This window comes from Aythya fuligula, chromosome 16 (assembly GCF_009819795.1).
Source record: "Aythya fuligula isolate bAytFul2 chromosome 16, bAytFul2.pri, whole genome shotgun sequence".
Lineage (NCBI taxonomy): Eukaryota > Metazoa > Chordata > Aves > Anseriformes > Anatidae > Aythya > Aythya fuligula.
In genome coordinates, this window is record NC_045574.1 from 13,499,783 (window position 1) to 13,519,121 (window position 19,339).

At 44.7% G+C, this 19,339-nt stretch overlaps 1 protein-coding gene across 1 annotated transcript; it reads right to left on the minus strand.

The window, feature by feature from the left end:
- Window positions 1–18,416: 18,416 nt before the first annotated feature.
- Window positions 18,417–19,082, minus strand: BHLHE23 (basic helix-loop-helix family member e23). The gene has a single exon (XM_032198663.1). The coding sequence runs from the start codon at window positions 19,080–19,082 to the stop codon at window positions 18,417–18,419; it is 666 nt and encodes a 221-aa protein (XP_032054554.1).
- Between the last annotated feature and the right edge of the window lie 257 nt (window positions 19,083–19,339).

Sequence of the window (19,339 nt, forward strand, 5' to 3'; positions counted from 1 at the left end):
ACCCAGCACACCGATTCTCTGCCAGGGAAGCTCCCCAGGACACTTCTCCTGGCCGCTTCCCACCCCACAACTGGTGAGCTGGTGATCCCTGGGGTGACATCCCAAACCCAAACCGATGCTGCCATGGGAGCAACTGGACAAAATGCTGGTGCAAAAGGTGGGTGTAAGAAATCACCATCCAGGAGCTGGAAGGGATTCAGGGCAATCATTTCAGGCAGCATCTCCTCCACCTGCACACCGCTGCTTTGACCTTCCTGTGGCTGTGGCTGTCACAAGCTGCAGATGCTGATGAGCACCAACAATACTCCGAACCCCTCTGAACCCTTCTGAACCCTTCCAAGCCCTTCCAAACCTGCCCAAACCCCTCCATCAGGGCGAGGAGCTGCAGTCACACTGCTCCGACTGAAGTGCAGCCAGCCCGGCTGGGTGGGAGCGTGTTGAGCCTGTCTGCGTGTTGGCGTGAACCAAACTCTTTTAAATCAGCCAGTACTTTGGAGATAATTAGCCTCGTTGCCTATACACAGCGGCTTTGCCATGAATGATGTAGGCTTAATTACTAATGGCAGGGTTGTTTTTTATTTATTTATTTTTGTCCTTCTGTTAGCACCGTGAGTGAGCGTCCATCTTAGTGGGTGTTTTCACCTGCTGAGTGCTGTAGTCCTTTTCCTCTCTTTATTTTTGGAGATGGCATTTGAGACATCTGATTTTGTTCTCATTGTGCAATGGGTACGGGAGGCTGCTCACAGCCAGAGCTCTCTGAGTGTAGTCAATACACTTTTTAATTACTAGTGTTTACTTAAATCTTTTTTTTTTTTTTTTTTTTTTTCCCTAGTTTTATGTACACATTTGGGGTCTACACTCTGTGGTCTGTTAAAATCACAGGGACATTTTACAGACAAGTGACTTCCCCATGCAGGGAGCTGCTGCTGGTAAAAGCTGCATCCCACTCCTTAACCACCCAGCAGCTTTTATACTTTTTCTCACAGTATTTTTTTCCCTGCAGAGTCATTGTTTATAGGTCACAGGTGAATACTTTGTGTTTAAAAAACCCCAAACCCTTCCCCTGGCCCTCATGGTTGCTGCTGGGCCACATGCAGAGCCTTGGCTGGGGGAAGGTGCTATGGGTAGGCAGACTCCAGGGATGGGATTAGTGCAGATTTTGGGTTCCAGCCCAACCTTGCCAGTATTCAAGCTAGGTTTTATAGTATTTATGTTTTTCTTGGTGGATTTTTTCCCCCACCACCCCAGGGGTTAGATCCCTCCTGTCCCTCCCACCAGCAGGCTGGGAAAAGCCTGGGGTATCAGCACCTGAGGCATCAGGAGGGGAGTTGTGCCTTTTTGGTGTCAGGTGAGTAGCAAAGATCCACTTCTGCTTCTTGCAAACGTTGATTTGTTTTCCTCCTTTTCATGGAAAAAGCTATCTATCTCCACCCTTTTATCTATTTTATTTTTTTTTAATCCCTGGGCTGAATTCTCTGATCCTTTGTATGCAGCAGTGAGCTTTTCCAAAGCAGCAGGAGGTGTGGGGGCAGCAGGAACACTCTGTTGTGAGGTGTAAAAGCCCCCCTGACTGTGTCAGGATCAGGCCGTTACACCTGGGAGCTGGGTGTGAAGACTTAAGCCAGCTCAGGATTACAGCCTGACTTTGCTTAAAGTAAAGATAAAATACCTCAGGAGCTAAATAACCCCCTGGAAAAAAACTACTGCTGAGCAGAGGTGATCCAAGCTGACATTGAGAATTGTTTGATTTACAATAACAGGGAGATAATATTTTGCTAAGCCTCCCTGTAATACAATGTGTGTCATTTTAAATTTCCCATTACACTGAGCAATCTAATAAATAAATGCTCGGGCTGCAATAAACATGAATCATTCGGTGCGCAGAAGCTCTCAGCAGTCCTGTAACGAATATCTTCTTCCTAATGGTCTTTGGAAGTCACCGATTAATTTGACTTTCAGCTGACTGGCTCTGAAGCCTCAGCCAGACGAGTGCCTGCAAGATGCTGGGTCAAACTCTGCAGAGATTTAGTGACAAATCAGATTTACAAATTAGGGATGTGCCACTCCGTAACAAATACGGCTGGAGCTGGGTGATTAGCAATCCCACGGTCAAATGGAATTGGCTTCTATTGGGTTTTCAGGTGTTTATTTATTGATTTGTTTGTCTATATTCTGGAAAACAAAAGCAGTTGTTTTACATGCTGCAACACTGAAAGACACCTTCTGAGAACAAGGAAGCGGTTCGTGGTATCTGTCCCCTAATTTCTGCAGTTAACCTTTCCCCAGATTATGTGCACGTGAAGGCATTTTAACTACCTCATGCCCTCACGCCAATATTTGTTAGAATTTGGGATCAAATTTAATATGAGTAATGTCAGGAGAAACAGGTCAGGGTTTCAGATTAACACCAATAACCATAATGAGAACAGATGCTTATATCCATCTGGAATGTAGATTTAATATGTTAAATTCATAGCTCAGCCCATGAAATGCAATCATCAGATGTTTACTGGTCCCAATTTAATGAGCGATTTTGGATTAAACAGGGGCCAAACAACAGGCCACCAATCTATATTAAATCTCTGCAAAATGAAAATTGCAAAGATTTACTTAGGGTCATTACACAAGAAAATTTAATCACAACCTCATCCATAATGTCACATCGTCATCAGACTGATAATTGAAATGCCATGTGAGGGATTATGAATAACCCTCTGTTTATGAAGATAGCTTTCTGATTATCTCTGTGTCCTGTGAGTAACATAAAATATGATTTGTATTAATGTACATAGCCCTTGCCTAAAAGAAACCCATTGGGAATCTGCAGCAGAAGTCTAATATTTTTTTTTCCTTCACTGTTCGTGGCAGGAGATGTTGGTAAGTAACATTATTGCCACAATTTTAGAGCTGCAGGGTGAGGTGAAGCCCTGAATACAGACTTGTGCTGTGTCTGACGGCATCGCAGGGAGACACAGCTTGCAATGCCCCTGCAGCTGTGTGGGTGCTGTGAAATATTCAGCACATGATTTTGGTAAGCAAACATTGATTTGTCTAGAATCAATATTAATTTTTCAGACTACATTCTCTGGGGCAAGAAATGTATCTTCCAGTATTTACTGAACACTTAGTAACTTAGTACATTTGGGACGTTAATAAGAACACACTTTTGATTTTGGTGTTAGAAAATATTCAGCTCATGGATCGCTGACAGTTATATACCTCTGCATTGCTCTGGGTTGTACAACAGGACAGAGCCTACGACTAGCCAAATTTCTGGTAGCATTTGGTTTTGAAAGTCTGTAAATATTTATAAAGTGTATGCTGAGAGACTGCCCCAGGCCTGAAAGTGGATTTTCAGTTGAGATACTCAGGGAACCACACAAATGAGCAAGTGCTGATGCTGCCGACATGGACACCTGCACCTTCCCAATGGACACCTGCTCCTTGTCCTGGAGGGGCTGGAACAAGGAACCAGGCTCCTCATCTCCAAATCTGTCTCCTCCTCCTTCTGCAGGCTGCCTGAGCTTTGTCTGAACATTTCACGTGCTCTGGAGGTTCAGCCTCATGCACAGGTTCGGAGCAGGATCAGAAAGCAAGCGGGGCTGTGTCCTTTCCTGTCCTGCTTGCTGCACTGCCTCAATGTCGGTGCTGCAAAACTGATCACGTGCCATGTGTTTTAATTGCCCTGCATATGAATTAATTAGCCCCTTTGTCAGAGAACAATTAAGTGGCAAGCTAAGGAACATGAAGAGCAAAGGCGGAACAGAAATGAGTGTCCTGGCTCCAGGTGGAAGCTGGCAGTCCCCGAGATGAGATGAGCATCCTGTGTCCGAGCTGGGGAACAGTCTCCAGTCTCCAGTGGCTCTCACCCCTCACTGAGCTTAACAGCCTCTGAAAAACTTTTCCATCTCCTGCTGAGCTGTGTTAACCTGGGGGCAACATCTGCAAATCAGTGGGTTCCAAGCAAATCTGTGCTCCCTTTTGACAGCAGGCAACCAGAAGGGGAAGGAGCCAGATTTTTCACCAACAATGACACAGGAGGTAGAAGCAGGGCGCACACTTTGCAGGTGAAGGTCCACCTGGGAAAAGAGAACCAGCACCCAGCACTGGATGTGTAACCTGGGGGTCTGATATGTTCATCACTTTATCATGGAAATCATGGAAAAAAGGTGCCGTGCATTTAGAACATGTATCTACTGTAGATAAATATAACATATAACTGGAGAAAGCAACGGGGCAGCCTGATGGACACGGACAGGCATCACCTCCCATGGGCAGGTTTTGCACATCCGCTGGGCTGGGGTCAGAAGATACCAGCAAAATGTTGAAAGTGATGACAAAAAGGACGTTGCAGCTGCAGGACTTGGGGGAAAACACAGGCTGAACTTCTTGCCCTGAGATTAACGCCAGGGTGCCAGGTCCTGCAGTCAGGATGAGTGGAGCTCAGGGGGGATGAGCACAAACAGACGATTTTTGGGCTGGTGAGCCCAGGCCAATGACCAGAACCCAGCCTTCATTATTTATACAAGTAGCACAGATAAAGCTATTAAAAACAAGACATCCGCAGAGAATGGGGAGCCATACGGTGTGCATAATTTACATCAGAGCATGGACCAGCACTAATACATAACTGATGCAATTAGATGCAGATAAATAGGTAAGGGATATCTCTCCATGGACCGAGGGAACAGAGGCTGCTGTTTTAGAATTCCTTGTGCTATCTCTGGCTATCTGACCATTGGAAGACCAAGGCCCAAACCCTGCGCGGTGGGACTTTACCCAGGCAGATAACTTACTAAATCACAGGAGACAAAGTGCACCAAGTGGATAATAATAGGGTGGACTCTTTTTGTCATGGATTTTGATGCCCCAGGACATGAGCATGCAGTGATTTCCATCCGTGGGTGCTGGCAGAGGATGTGGAGGGGCAGCCCCATAAGCAGCCTCTTCCCAGCTATTCCCTGCTGCCACCGAGGACCAAAGTCCCTGGTGAGGGTGGTGAGAAGAGCTCTGCACATCGTCCTCCCATGGCTATGTGCAAGGAGGGGGCAGCCGTGCCTGCAAGTGGCCAATTGCCACCACTTTCTCAGGAGCTGCACATTTTAACAGGCTTAGCCGGCGTTACATCTCCCAGGCACCTTCCTCCTGGGGCTGATCCGTGTAAGAGCATCACCGTGCTGCCAGGCGATGGTGTGCTCCGCTGACAGATGTCCCCGTGCGATATTTCAACTCCGAGGCTCTAATCCCACAATTACCCATCAGGGAGGTCATTAGACATGCACCGAGGAAACAGACCTGGGTGTAGAACGACAGCTTTCATTCATCCCTTCCTCTTTTCCAAGCCCAGGGTATCTTACTGAGTTTCTCTAGACAGCAGAAGGTGCTGGAGTGCAGTCAGATTTGCGGTGATGACAGGATGCTATCTGCTACTCCTGCATTGAACAGTTGGGCTGCGTGTTGCCTGCCTTATTACCGAGGGTGGAAAAATAATGAGTCATTATTGGTGGTAGCTGGCATGTGGGCAGAGTTCAAGGGTGTTGGGCGAGGGCCAAATCCTGCACATGCCCATGGCTCCACAGACACACATGCTCTCGTGCGGGGGTCTCCCCATAGCTATGGGAAATACGAAGTAAAGGCAAATACAGCAATGGGATAAACTCAGTGTGGAATGGGGCTGATACGGCAGGGTGCTTTCGCGAATCCCATTCTGTAAAAGTCGTCATCTGAAAGTGACAGCAGCACAAGATGGAGGTGCTAAAGTGAACTGACGCATCAGATAAACTCCAGCTGTCGCCTGCAGTCAGCGCCTCTTCTTGTTCCCCTGCCTGGCCCTCTTCTTTTGGCTAATATCCCTAATGATTAAGACTGAAAACATTTTTTTTCTGCTTTTTCTTTCAGCCTCAAAGGTCGATCATTCTTTTTTTTTCCTCTCCTTCTTTAAATGTTCTTATTTCTCAAAGAAGTGGCAACTGAAACCCAGGGAATGTCAGTGGTTTGCTGCTTGACCTGATTTTATGGGAGAGCTTGAAAGACACCTTTTGGATGCTTTTGTGTGTCCTCCAGGTAAACACTCCAGACACTGTGATTAATATATATATATATATATAAAATTCTGTCCCAACCCCTGTCTGAAAGATCAGATTTGAAGCTTATTTTCTTGCTCCAAGAGGTCTTATATTACAGACTAGAGGACCCCAGTCTGAAGTCTAAGGTCACACATGGGTGACATGCCCCAGCCTGAAACAAGTTACCTTGGCTGTATTTTCTGGTTGAAAATTCAGTGAGGCTGCAGAGGATGGGAACAACTGCAAGCTATTACAGTGGCCTCTCGGTCCAAAGGTTAATTGGACTTAGTAGGCTCTCCCTCCCGAATTGTTTCCTAGGGTGACTTTCTCATAGCTCAGCTGTAGCCGTGGCAAAGCTGAGAGCTTGTGTGCAAAGATAATCCTCAGAGAGCCAAGGGATGCTGCAGAAGGAGAAACTGGCAGTTGAACCCACTAAGTTAGGGCTGGACTCAGTTTTCCTCAATGTTCCTCCTTTTTGAGCTGAGATGAAGAGATTTGGTTGAGATTCCCTCCCAGGTGCCCCATTTTTTCATGGGAGATATTAAAGTCATCGCTGGCTCATGTAACACTGCCAGTGAGGACCTCTGCTCTCATCGCTGCGTGGTCTGCCTTGCCTATAGGCAATCGTGTTGTGATTCACTCAAACTGCTAAAATTGAACCCTCCCTGTGTAAAGCAAGGTATTCAGGACCTTTTGGAACACTTGATTTGGCTTCAGTAAGGCAGATACATAAAGTTAGTGTATGTTTGTATACAAGATCACAGATAAATGGACAAACATTCGTTTAATGGGCAAACATTTATTGACCTTCTGTTGACAAAGCAGCCAAATAGATGTAAATAAATCTCCATTAACAGATATATTGAGACACTGAGCAGTCATTTAACATACCTCAGGATGTTATTGTGTGCTGAGAAATAAAAATCTCTTAAATTAATTTCTCTCCTTGTCTCAGAGATGCTGTGGAAAATTACCTAATGCTGAAGAATGTCACTTAGTAAAGTCTTAGTCTGTCCAAGTAAAATGATTGATAAATTAATTTAAGTAATATACAGTATTTTGCTTTCAATAGTCTGCTATCCGTTCACAATCTCTTAAAGAAAATGAGTCAATGAGAAAATGTTGTAGTATTGATCCCTTGCTGTTGTTTTTTTTTCCCAATGAAAATATTTTGAAAATATACCCTGCTTACTTACATGAACAACAACACACAGAGAAGAGTTAAAAGTGGGACATTATCTTTCCAATGACATATTTAGCCAGTTATTCAGGCTATAATGAAGCTGTGTAATGAAGTCAATGTCCTTGAAAGTTCTTCATCAATTTTTTTCTCATCTGTCAGCATATCCACTTGCCGACACAATATTAATTAAACACAACATTTCCTGGAGTGTTGAAGTGAAGTCCCATCACTGATAATGAACAGGTTTAGGAGAGTCACATCCCAACAAAATTACTTTTTAAACCAGCCTTATTAAGCAGAAAATTAGACCTAAATCACCCTACAACATCCTCATTAAAAGCCACTGATCCTTGGCTGCTTCTATGTTCTAACATCTTTAATTAGCAAACTGCTAGTCTATCTGCCATGATAAATGCTATTAATCTTACCTTTCATTTGCTTTCTCTTAACCTATCATTTGCCCACTTCAGGGAGATGCACGCTTCCACCAGAATTCATTTTATTGCATCTAATGTCCTTGTAAGGATGAAAAATGCAGCATTCAGGGGTTAAACACGGCGGCTCTCCCTGTGCTCACTCCATCACTGGATTTCATGATTTGTAGATATCTCAGACGGCAGAGTCGCTGTGTTTTGGGGGACATTAAGGATGCTTTCCTGTAGATATTTATGGGATACTGTTGTCAAGCCTCGATAGTGAAATACAGTGCCACCATGGATCGGTGACCTCTCTGCTGCACTATTTAAAACCAGGCAGAGTTACAGACTCCAATTAAAAACCTCCTGAGTGCCTGGGAAAGCTCCGCCCAGGGAAAAGAAATGCCTTAAAAACATGATTGCATTTTAGAACTGTAGCAACTAAATCTATAACCTTTTAGTAGCCTTTACAAAATGTGACAGCTTCACAGCTTCCTTAGTATTTGTTCGCAGAAGCTCCCGAATCTATCAGGACAAATAACATACTGCACTGGGCCGCTTTCACTTTGCATTAATCAGAAGTAAACTTTTAATGCAGTGCCATCCTATGTATTTCAGAAAAGCGTTATTAATTGCTGCGTTCTCAGAATGCCACCTTGCATGTGCAGTTATTTTTTCTGGTTTATATGGAATCAGGGTTTCTCTCTCTGCCAGTGCTGTTATTTTTGCAGCGCGCCTGTTCATCCTTTTCTTATTGCAACCAAAATCGCTCTGTTCAGCTCACAGCTCCCGGGCAACAGAGAATTGCAAATTTAACCTCACTTAATCACATATCTGGCATCATAAATCCGGTCTGTGTTACTCAGCAGATCTTTCCAAGGGGCGTCTGAAAGGAACCCTGCCCTGGATGTGGCACGTCCCGACTGCAGCCGCCGCCTGTTGCAACCTCCAGCTTGAAGAGCTCGACTCTAAGGCTTGTTAGCATAATTTACTCATTTACCCCACTCATTAATCTCTTTCATTGTTATTATCCCATATTATTTACTGACCACACATGCTTCCCACAGATATAAATGCTTTCTCCTGGTGGCTTTAATGAAAGCTGCTTTTAAATTCTCATTGCCTTGTGCTGTACTTGCTGCTGGTGGGCTGCTTCTTTTGGGGCCAGTTTGTTCTAAATGCTACGAAACCTTTCAAATCCTTACACTAAGTCCTAATTCTAGCAGTAGGCTGTATGGCAGGGCATCTGTCACTGTGTTCATAAGCCTGAAAAGTGGGCACTGGTGCTAAGCTACCTGTGCAGCTTCTGCAGTCAATGTCAAGAGAGAAGCATCCCCAGGAGGTGACTTGTCCGCCCTATCTACGGTGACATGAATTACCCTTGGGAAACCATTCTCTATTGTTCTTCAGGATGGAGACAGCCCAGGCTGAATTATTTGTCTGACTTTTAGATGTTCAGTTAGGAACCATCTGACTTCCAGTGATTTTTTTTTTGGTCTGGAGTGGATGAGCCCTGCTCCGTGTGCAGGAGTCGTACTTGTCAAGCTGTGCTTTTCTAACGAAACCCTTCTCTTGACCCCGATGCGTTTCCATTATCTTTCCATCAGAAAATAGTTTTTCCTCATGCGTACGAAGACAAATGACACGCTCATTTACTTGCACACATGCAAAACGAGAATAATTACTCCATAAATTAGTTAAAAGATTTTCCCAGGGAAAATGAAGAGGCAGAGAACGGAGAGGAAAGACATGTCACTTCCACTTCTTGACTGCCGAAAGAACGAAGATACTCAGCCCACTCTGTCCGCCTTGTGAGTATCTAGACAGACACTTGAATTCAAGATCACTTTATTGTGATGGGCAGGTTCAAGGGAACCCAGTCCCTTGCAAGTGGCTGCCTTGCTTGCGAAAAGACAAGCAAAGAGATGTTCAGGCAGCAAGAGCAGCTCCTGCTCCCACTGCGCATCAGTCTTGTGGCCTGGGGTCATCAGCCCCGTGCAGGACTGAGGCACAAGCCTGGGGCTTGAACAGAGACAGAGAGGCAGAGAAAGCAGCAGAGGACAGCCCGGTGGTGCCACTTACTGCTACGGATTGGTGGTCTCACAACAGACAGGGCTAGGATCTCCTTTGGTGTCTTTGCATCTCCCCCATTTCAGGGCAAGAAGCAGAGGGCATTCAGACTGAGCTCAGCGAGGACACCACCGGGTTTTTCATGGAGAGAGGATTTCTGCAGCAAGGCATTTCATAAACCCTGGCCCAGATTCTCCCCCTGACTCGCCTGTGCTCAGTGCACGACGGGGACTGGAGAACAAAGGTGGCTTGAAGCCACTTTCTGCTTCTCCCCTCTGCAAGCAGCTGGGGACTGGCTGCCCCCTGGGGCAGGTTCGCCTCGCCTCGGGCTAGCGAAGCACCAGGAGATGGCTAGCAAACAGCTAGACCTGGCTACACCTCCTTCTCCGTGGGCTGCTGCTGCTCTAGCAGGAGCTGGGAAGTGACTTGGGTGACACCAGAGCCCAGAGACTGGGAGCCTGCGGGGAGTGAGCTGGTGCCAGCGTGGATGGGGCTGGGGAGCAGCGCGGTGTGCGGCGAGCTCGGGGAAGCAGCGAGCTCGAGTCAGTGTGTGTCCACGGGCAAACGCCTTCATCTTCTCTGTGCCTCGGGGCAAGGCGACTGGGGGAGGGCATAAAAAGCAAGAGGATTTCACTAAAATGATCCGATGCTGCTTCCAAATTCGGTTCAGCGCTGGCGGCGCAAACCAGTAAATATCTGCAGACACAAGCGTGCAGCACGTGGTGTGGCTGAGCATCATTATTCACATATTTGTATCAAAAGTATTCACTTATTTATATCAAAACTATTCTGTTTGCAGGCTGGATCAGAATCCCACTGAGGGCAAAAACATTTACAGGAGAGATTATTTGCAAGAACGAGGATTGGAAGAAGCAGTGTGGTCCTAACTAGTGCACACAAAATCTCAGAAAGGAAAGGAAAATCTGTCCAAGAAGAGGTTTTGGTCTTGCTTTCAATGAAATATAACCTAAGGACCCCAAGCACCCGAAAAGGAGAGAAGCATTTCAAAAAGGCACTCTGTGCTGCACTGCTTACCCCCAAAAAGAGGATTTGTGCCCAAGGAAGCTCAGCACCACTCTCTGCAAGCACCGAAAGAGGACTGGAGTCACAGAGGAACAGGTTTGCCTGCTGTGCAGTCTGCAGTACCAAGATTATCCTATACAGTGCCACATTCAATTGCGAAAAGGAGCGTTAGGAGTAATAGAGCTCCTGTAACTAAAGTGTTTTCTGTCCTCAAATCTTTCAGGAAACTGAGTGAGGCAAGAGAGGGAAAAAGCCAAGGGGAGGAAACTTGTTACGAGTAAAATCGTATTTCCTTGGACACTGGGGAGGATGTAAAACTAACCCAGAGGCCTCCAAGTCAGCAGCCATTTTAACATTTTGCGAGAGATTTTCATCTTTTTCCCCTACAGCCTCAGTTCTGCCGTAAACACCGAGCACACCCACCGCGGCTGTCAGCTGCATGGTTTGCTTTACACTGAAGCAGCCAGGAGATAAAAAATACTTAAGGTAATACAATTCTCAAACCGGTGGCATAAGGACGACTTCATGACATCTCTGTCAATAGTGCAATACGGGACACTTTTACCTGGCATCAAGCAGATCGATACAAATAGGAGGCATGCATCTGGCATCCAGTGAAGGCAACGATAACGCTGCTTCTCCATCCCTCTGTCTGCAAAACTGCCGATGGCAGTGAGAAGCTAGCAGCCTGTCCTGCCCCCTCCCAAGGCACTGCATTTCTTTAGCAGGTGAAATAAAAGGAGAAATGTTATCCGTGGTTTGTCAGCTTGCACGGGTCACGGCAATGTTTCGGGAGTCCAGAGGTTTTTACGCAATGGCATTTGCTGGGCTGCAGTCAGATGGTGGTGCACAAAGTTTTGTGAAAACATGACAAAAGCAGTAAAGCGAGCAACAATTGATGGAAAAAAAGACACATTGGCTAAATAAATTATTGGTATACTCCTTCGTGCATGCAGCGTAGGGGAAGGCATCACAAATATACATTAACATGCAAGGGATGTGCATTTTACACAGGTATACATGCATATACACAACCAGATATATTAGTGTGATGTAATTTTAGGAGTTTATTCTTTCCATAATCAATTGACTGCCACTTGCTGGAAGGCAAATCAAGCACAATAAATTTCCTCCCTGGTATCAGGGAAGAAGAAACAGCAGCAGCGGTACTACAGCACGCCGAAAAGTTCAGCACTAGTAAATTCTGCGGAACACCATTACTGTGATTACTGCTTGTGCAAAGATATGCCCGCCTCATTGTCATTTCTGATACTACATCAAGCAAAGGCTGGTGGGGAACCTAGTGCTGCTGTCGCCCAACTGACTGTGACCTTTTTTGGGTGACCGCGCTGCGGTGGTGGTGAGGGCTTCCCTGCTGCCATGCGAAAGCGTGAAGAAAAGAGCGCAGACCCTGGGATGCAGTTTAAGGTTTTAATAAGTGGAGAAATTATCCAGATTAGCTTTTCTTCCCTTAAATGTCAACGTGGCAAGTTCCGTGTCATTAGCAGGAGCAAATGGAAGGGGCTAAATGTCTTGGGATGCGGTGGGTTTTTAAGCCACGTAATGATGGCGATAAAAATCTGTAATGTCAGTTGCCTTGTGGCAATCAACAAACATTTCACATTATGCTTGCATCTTAAGGTTTGCGGCCAAAACCCAGATTTGCCTCTGTCTCATTAAAATAACGAATGCAGTCCGAATGGATCTGCAATGATTCACTGTACGTCACACTAAATCACAACGCTTCTCGGAGCCAACTGACTATGGCCTCATTACTTTAGACAAAAGTGGGCTTGGAGGAAAAACTGGGGTGATGTTTTTTTGCTCGGCCATGTTTTTTCCCTTTGAAATACTTAAGGCAAAAGAGCAGATAGTTTTTTCCCATTGGTAGCTGGGCAAGGTTGGGTTATATTCACAGTGCAGTTCCCTATCGATACACATAAACACACAAAACGTTAGTGCTGGCGTCGGGAAACAGAAATTAAACCCATCCAAACGGCATTATTGAGGCAGGTTCTAATGAGTATGAATCGCTGATGAAATTAAATACCTAAAAATGAAAATAAGCTTTGAAATAATAAATATGTATCTTTTAATTCTTCTGCTAGGAAGTCTGAAGACCAGCACGCTTGTGTTGTGTAAGAGCTCATGTACTTGTGGTTTGTCTCCTGCAAGTCTTTGTTCTGCAACTTTCAGTGCCTTGAATATAGCCAAAATATTAAACTTTTTTTTTTTTTCCCCTGAAAAATCTTGGCTAAATCTCTAAATTATTGCTTTTCAATACTGATACTTAATTATCTAATTGATATTAAAGAATTTTTTTTAGAATTATGTATGAAACCATTTAGCATTTCAGGAATAAACATTAACTCAAACCTTACTATTCTTAATTGCAGAAAAAATATTTTAAAAAGTTGAGCTGGATACTTTAAAACCTATGTGTATTTATAAATACAAAGGCAAGATTTTGAGGTAACAGGTAGAAGAATAAATACATGAATTTTGATTATGAAAAGATTATATAAAGGAAATTGTGAAAATCATTCAAAACACCTCAGTGAATGGCAAAGATCTTTCAAATATATTCTTTGTTTTTATAATTGTTACCATTTTCTTTATGCACATATGCTTTATTGTAAAGAGAAAATGTCTGAAATTAAGCTATTTTTCTAAAACACTCTCTTGCAAACATATTTCTAATTTGATAGCAAAATATTTTGTTATATATGCATTAGGAATTTGTTTCACGTAGGAGGACAACTGAATAAGAAGCATTCATGGAATGATTGATTTAAATGTTATAAATCCCTGAATTTTTCATCTCCCTTTGAACGGAATGCCAAAGGGGATTAAAGACTAAAGACATATCACAAACAAATTTACATTATTAAAATTACTGTAATCAAGAGTGTTTTCTAGCCTTAATCAGGATTAGAGAAAACCAAACAAAAAAATGCCAAACTTTTCTACTGAGCAATACTAATCAAAATTCTACCAAATGACAGATAACAGAATAAAAGCGCTTTTGAAAATTAAAAATACTGGATGGTGTATCTAGCCTTCTCTCAAAATATTTTCACTCATTTGAGATCTGAGCACGGCTTGCTCTGCTAATTCTTATGGCAGACAGCAAGCACAGAAAAAAAAAATAATGCTGCTAAATTTCCATAACACTGCAAAGTCAGACCTCTTATTTCTGTGAGCACATCCAGGAAACACACTTGTTTGAATATATGCCACAAAAACAGGAGGGAAAAGTGCAGCGTGGAGTGCTTAGTTTTGTTCTTCTGAATTCTAAGCAAAATGATTGAAGTTGGGGAAAACTGGGCTAGAAATCTGCTGTCCAGGGTGCCGCAGGGAGAACTCAGCCTCCCGGCACGCGCTGCAACTTTTGTGATTGTGCTGGCAATAAGCAGGTTTGCTCTGACGAGCCGTGGAGGCTTTTAAGTGTCTTTATCCACCGTGCTCTGTGCTTCACAGCTATGCTACAAGGCTAATACGGTAAAGGGATCAAGCTTGCACAGATTTTTCTGGTCCTCTGGAGCCTCTTAAAGAGGGCAGCGTTACCCTGGTTTCGGAAAGCACACGGAGCTGTGGAGCATCAGGCCCCGTCTCACTTCCACTGGTGTCCCAGTTCGTACTGCTGCAGCAGGATTGGACCCCGCATCCATTTCAGCCTCGTGAAATGTCGACTCCTGTTTTACAGTGGAAATCCTAGAAATGTATATGTAAAGAACAATCCTGAAAATGATCAGAGAATGATGAGCTTTGTTTTGCAAAGCCTGGGAAATGAGCTGAGCAAAGCGGCAATACGCAGATATTGTGCCTGTCCTTCACAAAAACAGCAATATGGATTAAAGAACAAGGGAAACTGCATGATTCTCATGGCTTTTCTAGAAACCACAACCAATTTAATCTTCACCAGTATCTGGAGAAGAGAGCTGCCATCCGGGCCCTCCGTCTTCAAACCTGTTGCTTCGCTGTATTTGGTTCAAGAAGATTTTACCTTGCAAGCTCAAGATTAGTAATGCCAAACCTTGACTGATACAGTGCAAACTGACAGCAGTTTCCAAATCCCTCTTAGTAAGGTTACACTGGCTAGTAAAACGTTAGTTTTGGATATTACATATCATACAAAAGCAACAGGCAGGTGAGTAGCATCTCCTCTTTGCATCTCTTCCTACTGAGACCGTATGCTGACTATTTTTGCAATTTAAAGAAAAACTAAGGGAGGTAAGAAAACAATATATTCTTTAATTAAAAGTTGGCATTGTCTTTTCTTTGAACATACCAGGGTAACAAGTAGATTAGAACACATGATCTGTATTTCAGTTCCATCCCAGCATACATCATAAATCCTTCTTTATAAAAAACAAACAGGAAGCGTAACAAGGACATTTGAGAAGAAAAAGGGAGTTTCAGCATTTTGAAGTGCTCCCTTTATATTCTCTGAAACACCAACCAAAACCAGACACTTGAAACCTTACATGGAACACATAATAGATTTTTTTTTTCATTGGGGAAAAATAAATGACAGGTCATGGGATCTTATCCCCAGGATAACCATCCACATTTGCAAGGTTAACACTGACGCTTCACACACACAAATGCAGTAGTCAGACGCTAGTTTATCTCCCCCCAACAAAACCATCTTTCCAGCAGTATCAGGCATTCACTTGGCAGCAGTTTTAGCAGCAGCTCAACGCAGAGCAAATCATACCGAAACAGATGCCTTCCTGTCAACAGGAAGCACGAAGGGCTCGGTATGGGTTCCAGCTCTGTACAAAAAAAAGAGTTAAAATCCTGCAGGTCCACGGTGGCTTAGAAACAAGTCACAGAACTAAACTTTCAGATTATCTCAGAAGCTAGTCACCTTGTAGTTTAATATTAATTCGTCTGTGGCAGAGTTATAATTGGGCTTCTTTTTACTTTGGAATTAAAACAACTATACTTTCAAGTAGATTTTAATCATTATTTACACATTACTTTAGTATTACTTTGATAAGTTCTACATTTGTATTTAATACTTAGCCTTTTAACAGTACTTAGATATTCAAGCTTGCTATTTTAAATTTTTTAAATATTCTTAAAAAAGGTTTTAACTTCTGCATTTGAAATTCTACATTTAGCCTCCTGCAAACAATTAATTCAATGTGGGTTCTCAAAGAACCTTCTGAATATTTCAAGGACTCCCTGCAGGTGAATTTTTAGGATTCCAGGTAGATACAGTAATGTGAGCAAGCCTTTTTCTCATGGAAACTGTAGGAGAAGTTAATCATTGTACTAAAAATAATTGTTCCAAAAATATCTTTAAAATAACAGTCTGCAAGACTATGAAGACTTTTCTCAGCTCTGAAATTGAGCCACTTTTTACCATAATTATTTGAGGGGAAAAAAAGCAATTATAAATTCAATTGTTATTAGTGTAAGTTCCTAAACCAATCCAAACTTTATTTTTTTTAATATCAAGCTGTTAAATATTCCAACTATTTTAGTTTCTGATAAAACATAAGTTAAACCATTCTCCATTTAAATATTCCCAACTGCTCAATTTGCAATAATTTTAACCAGAATTAATAAACATTTAGCTAAAAATCATGATTCTGTTACACAGACCCCCCTTTTTCTTTTTTCAAAATAATTTCTGGCAACAACTCAGTCTGCAAGATATCAAATGACCTTTGCTGATTTGCAGTTTCCAGCCAATTTTGCTTCAGGAGTGGTTTTGGTTGGCTTTCACTTCATCAGATGCCTTTAAAGAATATTTTCAAGACTTTCTTTTATGGAAAGAGGTACAACAGATAAACTGTTCTGAAAAAAAAAAAAGAGGAAATGAAGATATAAAATTGGAAGTGAGCAAGAATCAGTTTTAAGCATACGTCTTCATGAATGAAGCTGAATCACACACTTCATTTTCCAAACACAAAAAGTCTTTTGGAAATGTATTAATTAAAATTAAGTGCCACCGACAAGCAGCTTTAGAGGGATGGCAGTCCTTTTCAAATTAGCATAACACTAACGACAGCCATGGAAATTGGTTTAATAACCCTAAATAGTTACACCCCACTCCTAACACAAATGGCCACGGACAGCTCGAGCCCCTCGGGCTGCGACTGTACCAGTTTATGTGGTTGCTCTGACATGGGGTGGGTATTCTTATCTGAGCAGAAATCACTGAATGCACCTCAATTATGATTATATAATGATTAGTGAAGCATACAAGGCACCAAAGCGTTAAACATAATAAAACAGCAAACCCAAGTAAACCAGCACAGTGACATCAAAACTTGGTCGGCGAGGGACTCACTTGGTAACTCGTACTACCGCAGTCAACACTCGGCAAGAGATTATTCATTTAGCCGTGACATTAAGCAGCCCAAACCACGCGTAGGTCTAGGGTCAAGCTGCAGATATAACAGAAAACCAAGCTGAAGGGACGAGCAGAGTCTTTAAACACTTTCCTTCCCTGCCGTGTTTTACACCGGTGTCCTCAGAGCTAAGCTCAGTGCTACAGCAGCCCCGTTTAAACGCAGCTCCAGCACTGGGGGCAAAACATTTTCCAGCAAGCATTTAAATACAGAAGCTAAACCTCACGCATTCACAGTCTGCTTAACTGTAAACATCACTTTTGTGTGCTTGAGATTCGTTAGAAAAGATGGAGAAAAAAAACACAAATCCCTGCTGAGAAGGAGCTGGATTTCCACAAGCTTTTTAAAGCACGATGATTGCTCGCCTAACTTCACAGCGCTGGTCCCCTGCGAAGCACTGCTACAGCACCTCCTCGTTACCTGACTTCAGCAGGGCTTTGCTCGGACTGCCAGCTGGTTTTAGAGACATGTAGGACAGAGAAAGTGGTTATTCATGTCTTTTATTTATTATAAATACATATAAATATGTTAAGTGACTTTTGCTTTGCTTATGATGAGCAATGACTTTGGAAAATCTGGAAAACTTAACCAAGCTGAGAAACAGGCAAAAAGCAGGCATTAGCATACAATCAGAGTCCCCTCAGTTCAAGATTATTTTCTAAAGAGCAAAATAATGCATCTTATTCTGAAGCATCTATAGCTTTATCAAGAGCACCAGACTGCCTCCCTCCCAGGAGCTGGCCAAATGACATTTTCATTTGGGTTTTGGGGCACAAGCAAGCCCCGTCTGGCTACGAATGAAGCCCCTCGTTTACATGTGGCTCTGAAACATTGCATAGTTTCGGGGCTGGGTTTTCTTTCTTTCCTTTTAAGCTGTTTTCAACCCAGATCAATCAGTCCAAAGAAAACTCACTGAGGTTTCCACTTCCAGATCTCTCTCTCTCCCCTTCCCTGTGCTTCTGTAGTTTAAAAGCTGCTCAAAAACTTTGCAGGTCAGAGCAGGCAGAATAGAAACGCCACGCTCACAGTCTGCTAACAGGCTGGGAGGGAAATGACTACCGATGGAGTTGCACGGGAGGGAAGAAAGTAAAAGTTAACGGTGGGTGTGTTTTGGGTCCCAGCATCTCCGAACGAGGTACGAGGGGGTGATTTAAGAAAAATAAACAAACAGAAAACCCAGACTTAACTGATGGCAGGAAGCCGGGGCTGGTGGCAAGCGGAAAGAAAGGCGCAGAGGAGAAAGAAAAAAGAGAAAGAAAAATAAACCCGAGAAGCCCGAAGAAGGCAGAAGTCAAGGCTTGTCGTTACAGTGTTTGCAGAGGGCGGAGGCGGCTCCCGTGAAGGCAGTGCATTTCTCGGGGCAGCCGGGCAAGGCCGTGCCGGTGAAGGGGTAGACGGCCGACTGTCCGAAGGGGCTGAGGGTGGCGGGCAGCGGGGCGCCCAGCGCTTGGCCCTGGTTCAGGTAGGCCACCAGCCTCCGCATCTCCTCCAGAGCCTGCGCCTGCATGAGGATGTAGTTCTTGGCCAGCAGCAGGGTGGCGATTTTGGACAGTTTGCGCACCGAGGGGCTGTGGGCGTAGGGGATGACGGAGCGCAGGCCGTCCAAGGCGTCGTTGAGGTCGTGCATCCGCCGCCGCTCCCGGGCGTTGATGCTGAGGCGCAGCGAGCGCTGCTCCTTGGGTTTCTTGCCCAGGGCGGCCCCCTTCAGCTTGCCCTCTCGCTCCAAGGCCTCGCCGCCCTTCGCCCCGGCCTCGAAGGCATCCTCCTCGTCGCCGCTCTGCTCGCCGCTACTCTCCGCCGCCTTGCCCAGCGCCCCGGGGTGGTGGAAAGCCGCCCCGCCGCCCCCCGACAAGGCTCCTCGAGGGCTCTGGGCGCCGCCGTAGGTGAAAGGCGACGGGGCGTAACCCGGGGCCAGCGCCAGGTAAGCCTCGCCGGCCAGAGACTTGAGCTCGGCCATCCTGCCCCCCCGGCGCTGAGGGAGGAGGAGGAGGATGAGGAGGGTGATGATGAAGAGCAGGACGCGGCCCCGCCGCTCCGCTCCGCGCCGCTCCGCGCCGGGGGCGGGCTATGAGGCGACCGCGGCCCCGCCGCCGCTTATATAGCGAAGAGCGGCCCGGCGCGAGGCCCCGCCGCCCAATCAGAGGGCAGAAAGGGGCGGCGGGAACGGCCCCGCGCTGGCCGAGGCCCCGCCCTCGTCCCCGCCGCCTGAGGAAG

Excerpts from the sequence above, each read along its gene's own strand:
- BHLHE23 (XM_032198663.1), bottom strand. The coding sequence starts at position 19,082 with ATGGCCGAGCTCAAGTCTCTGGCCGGCGAGGCTTACCTGGCGCTGGCC.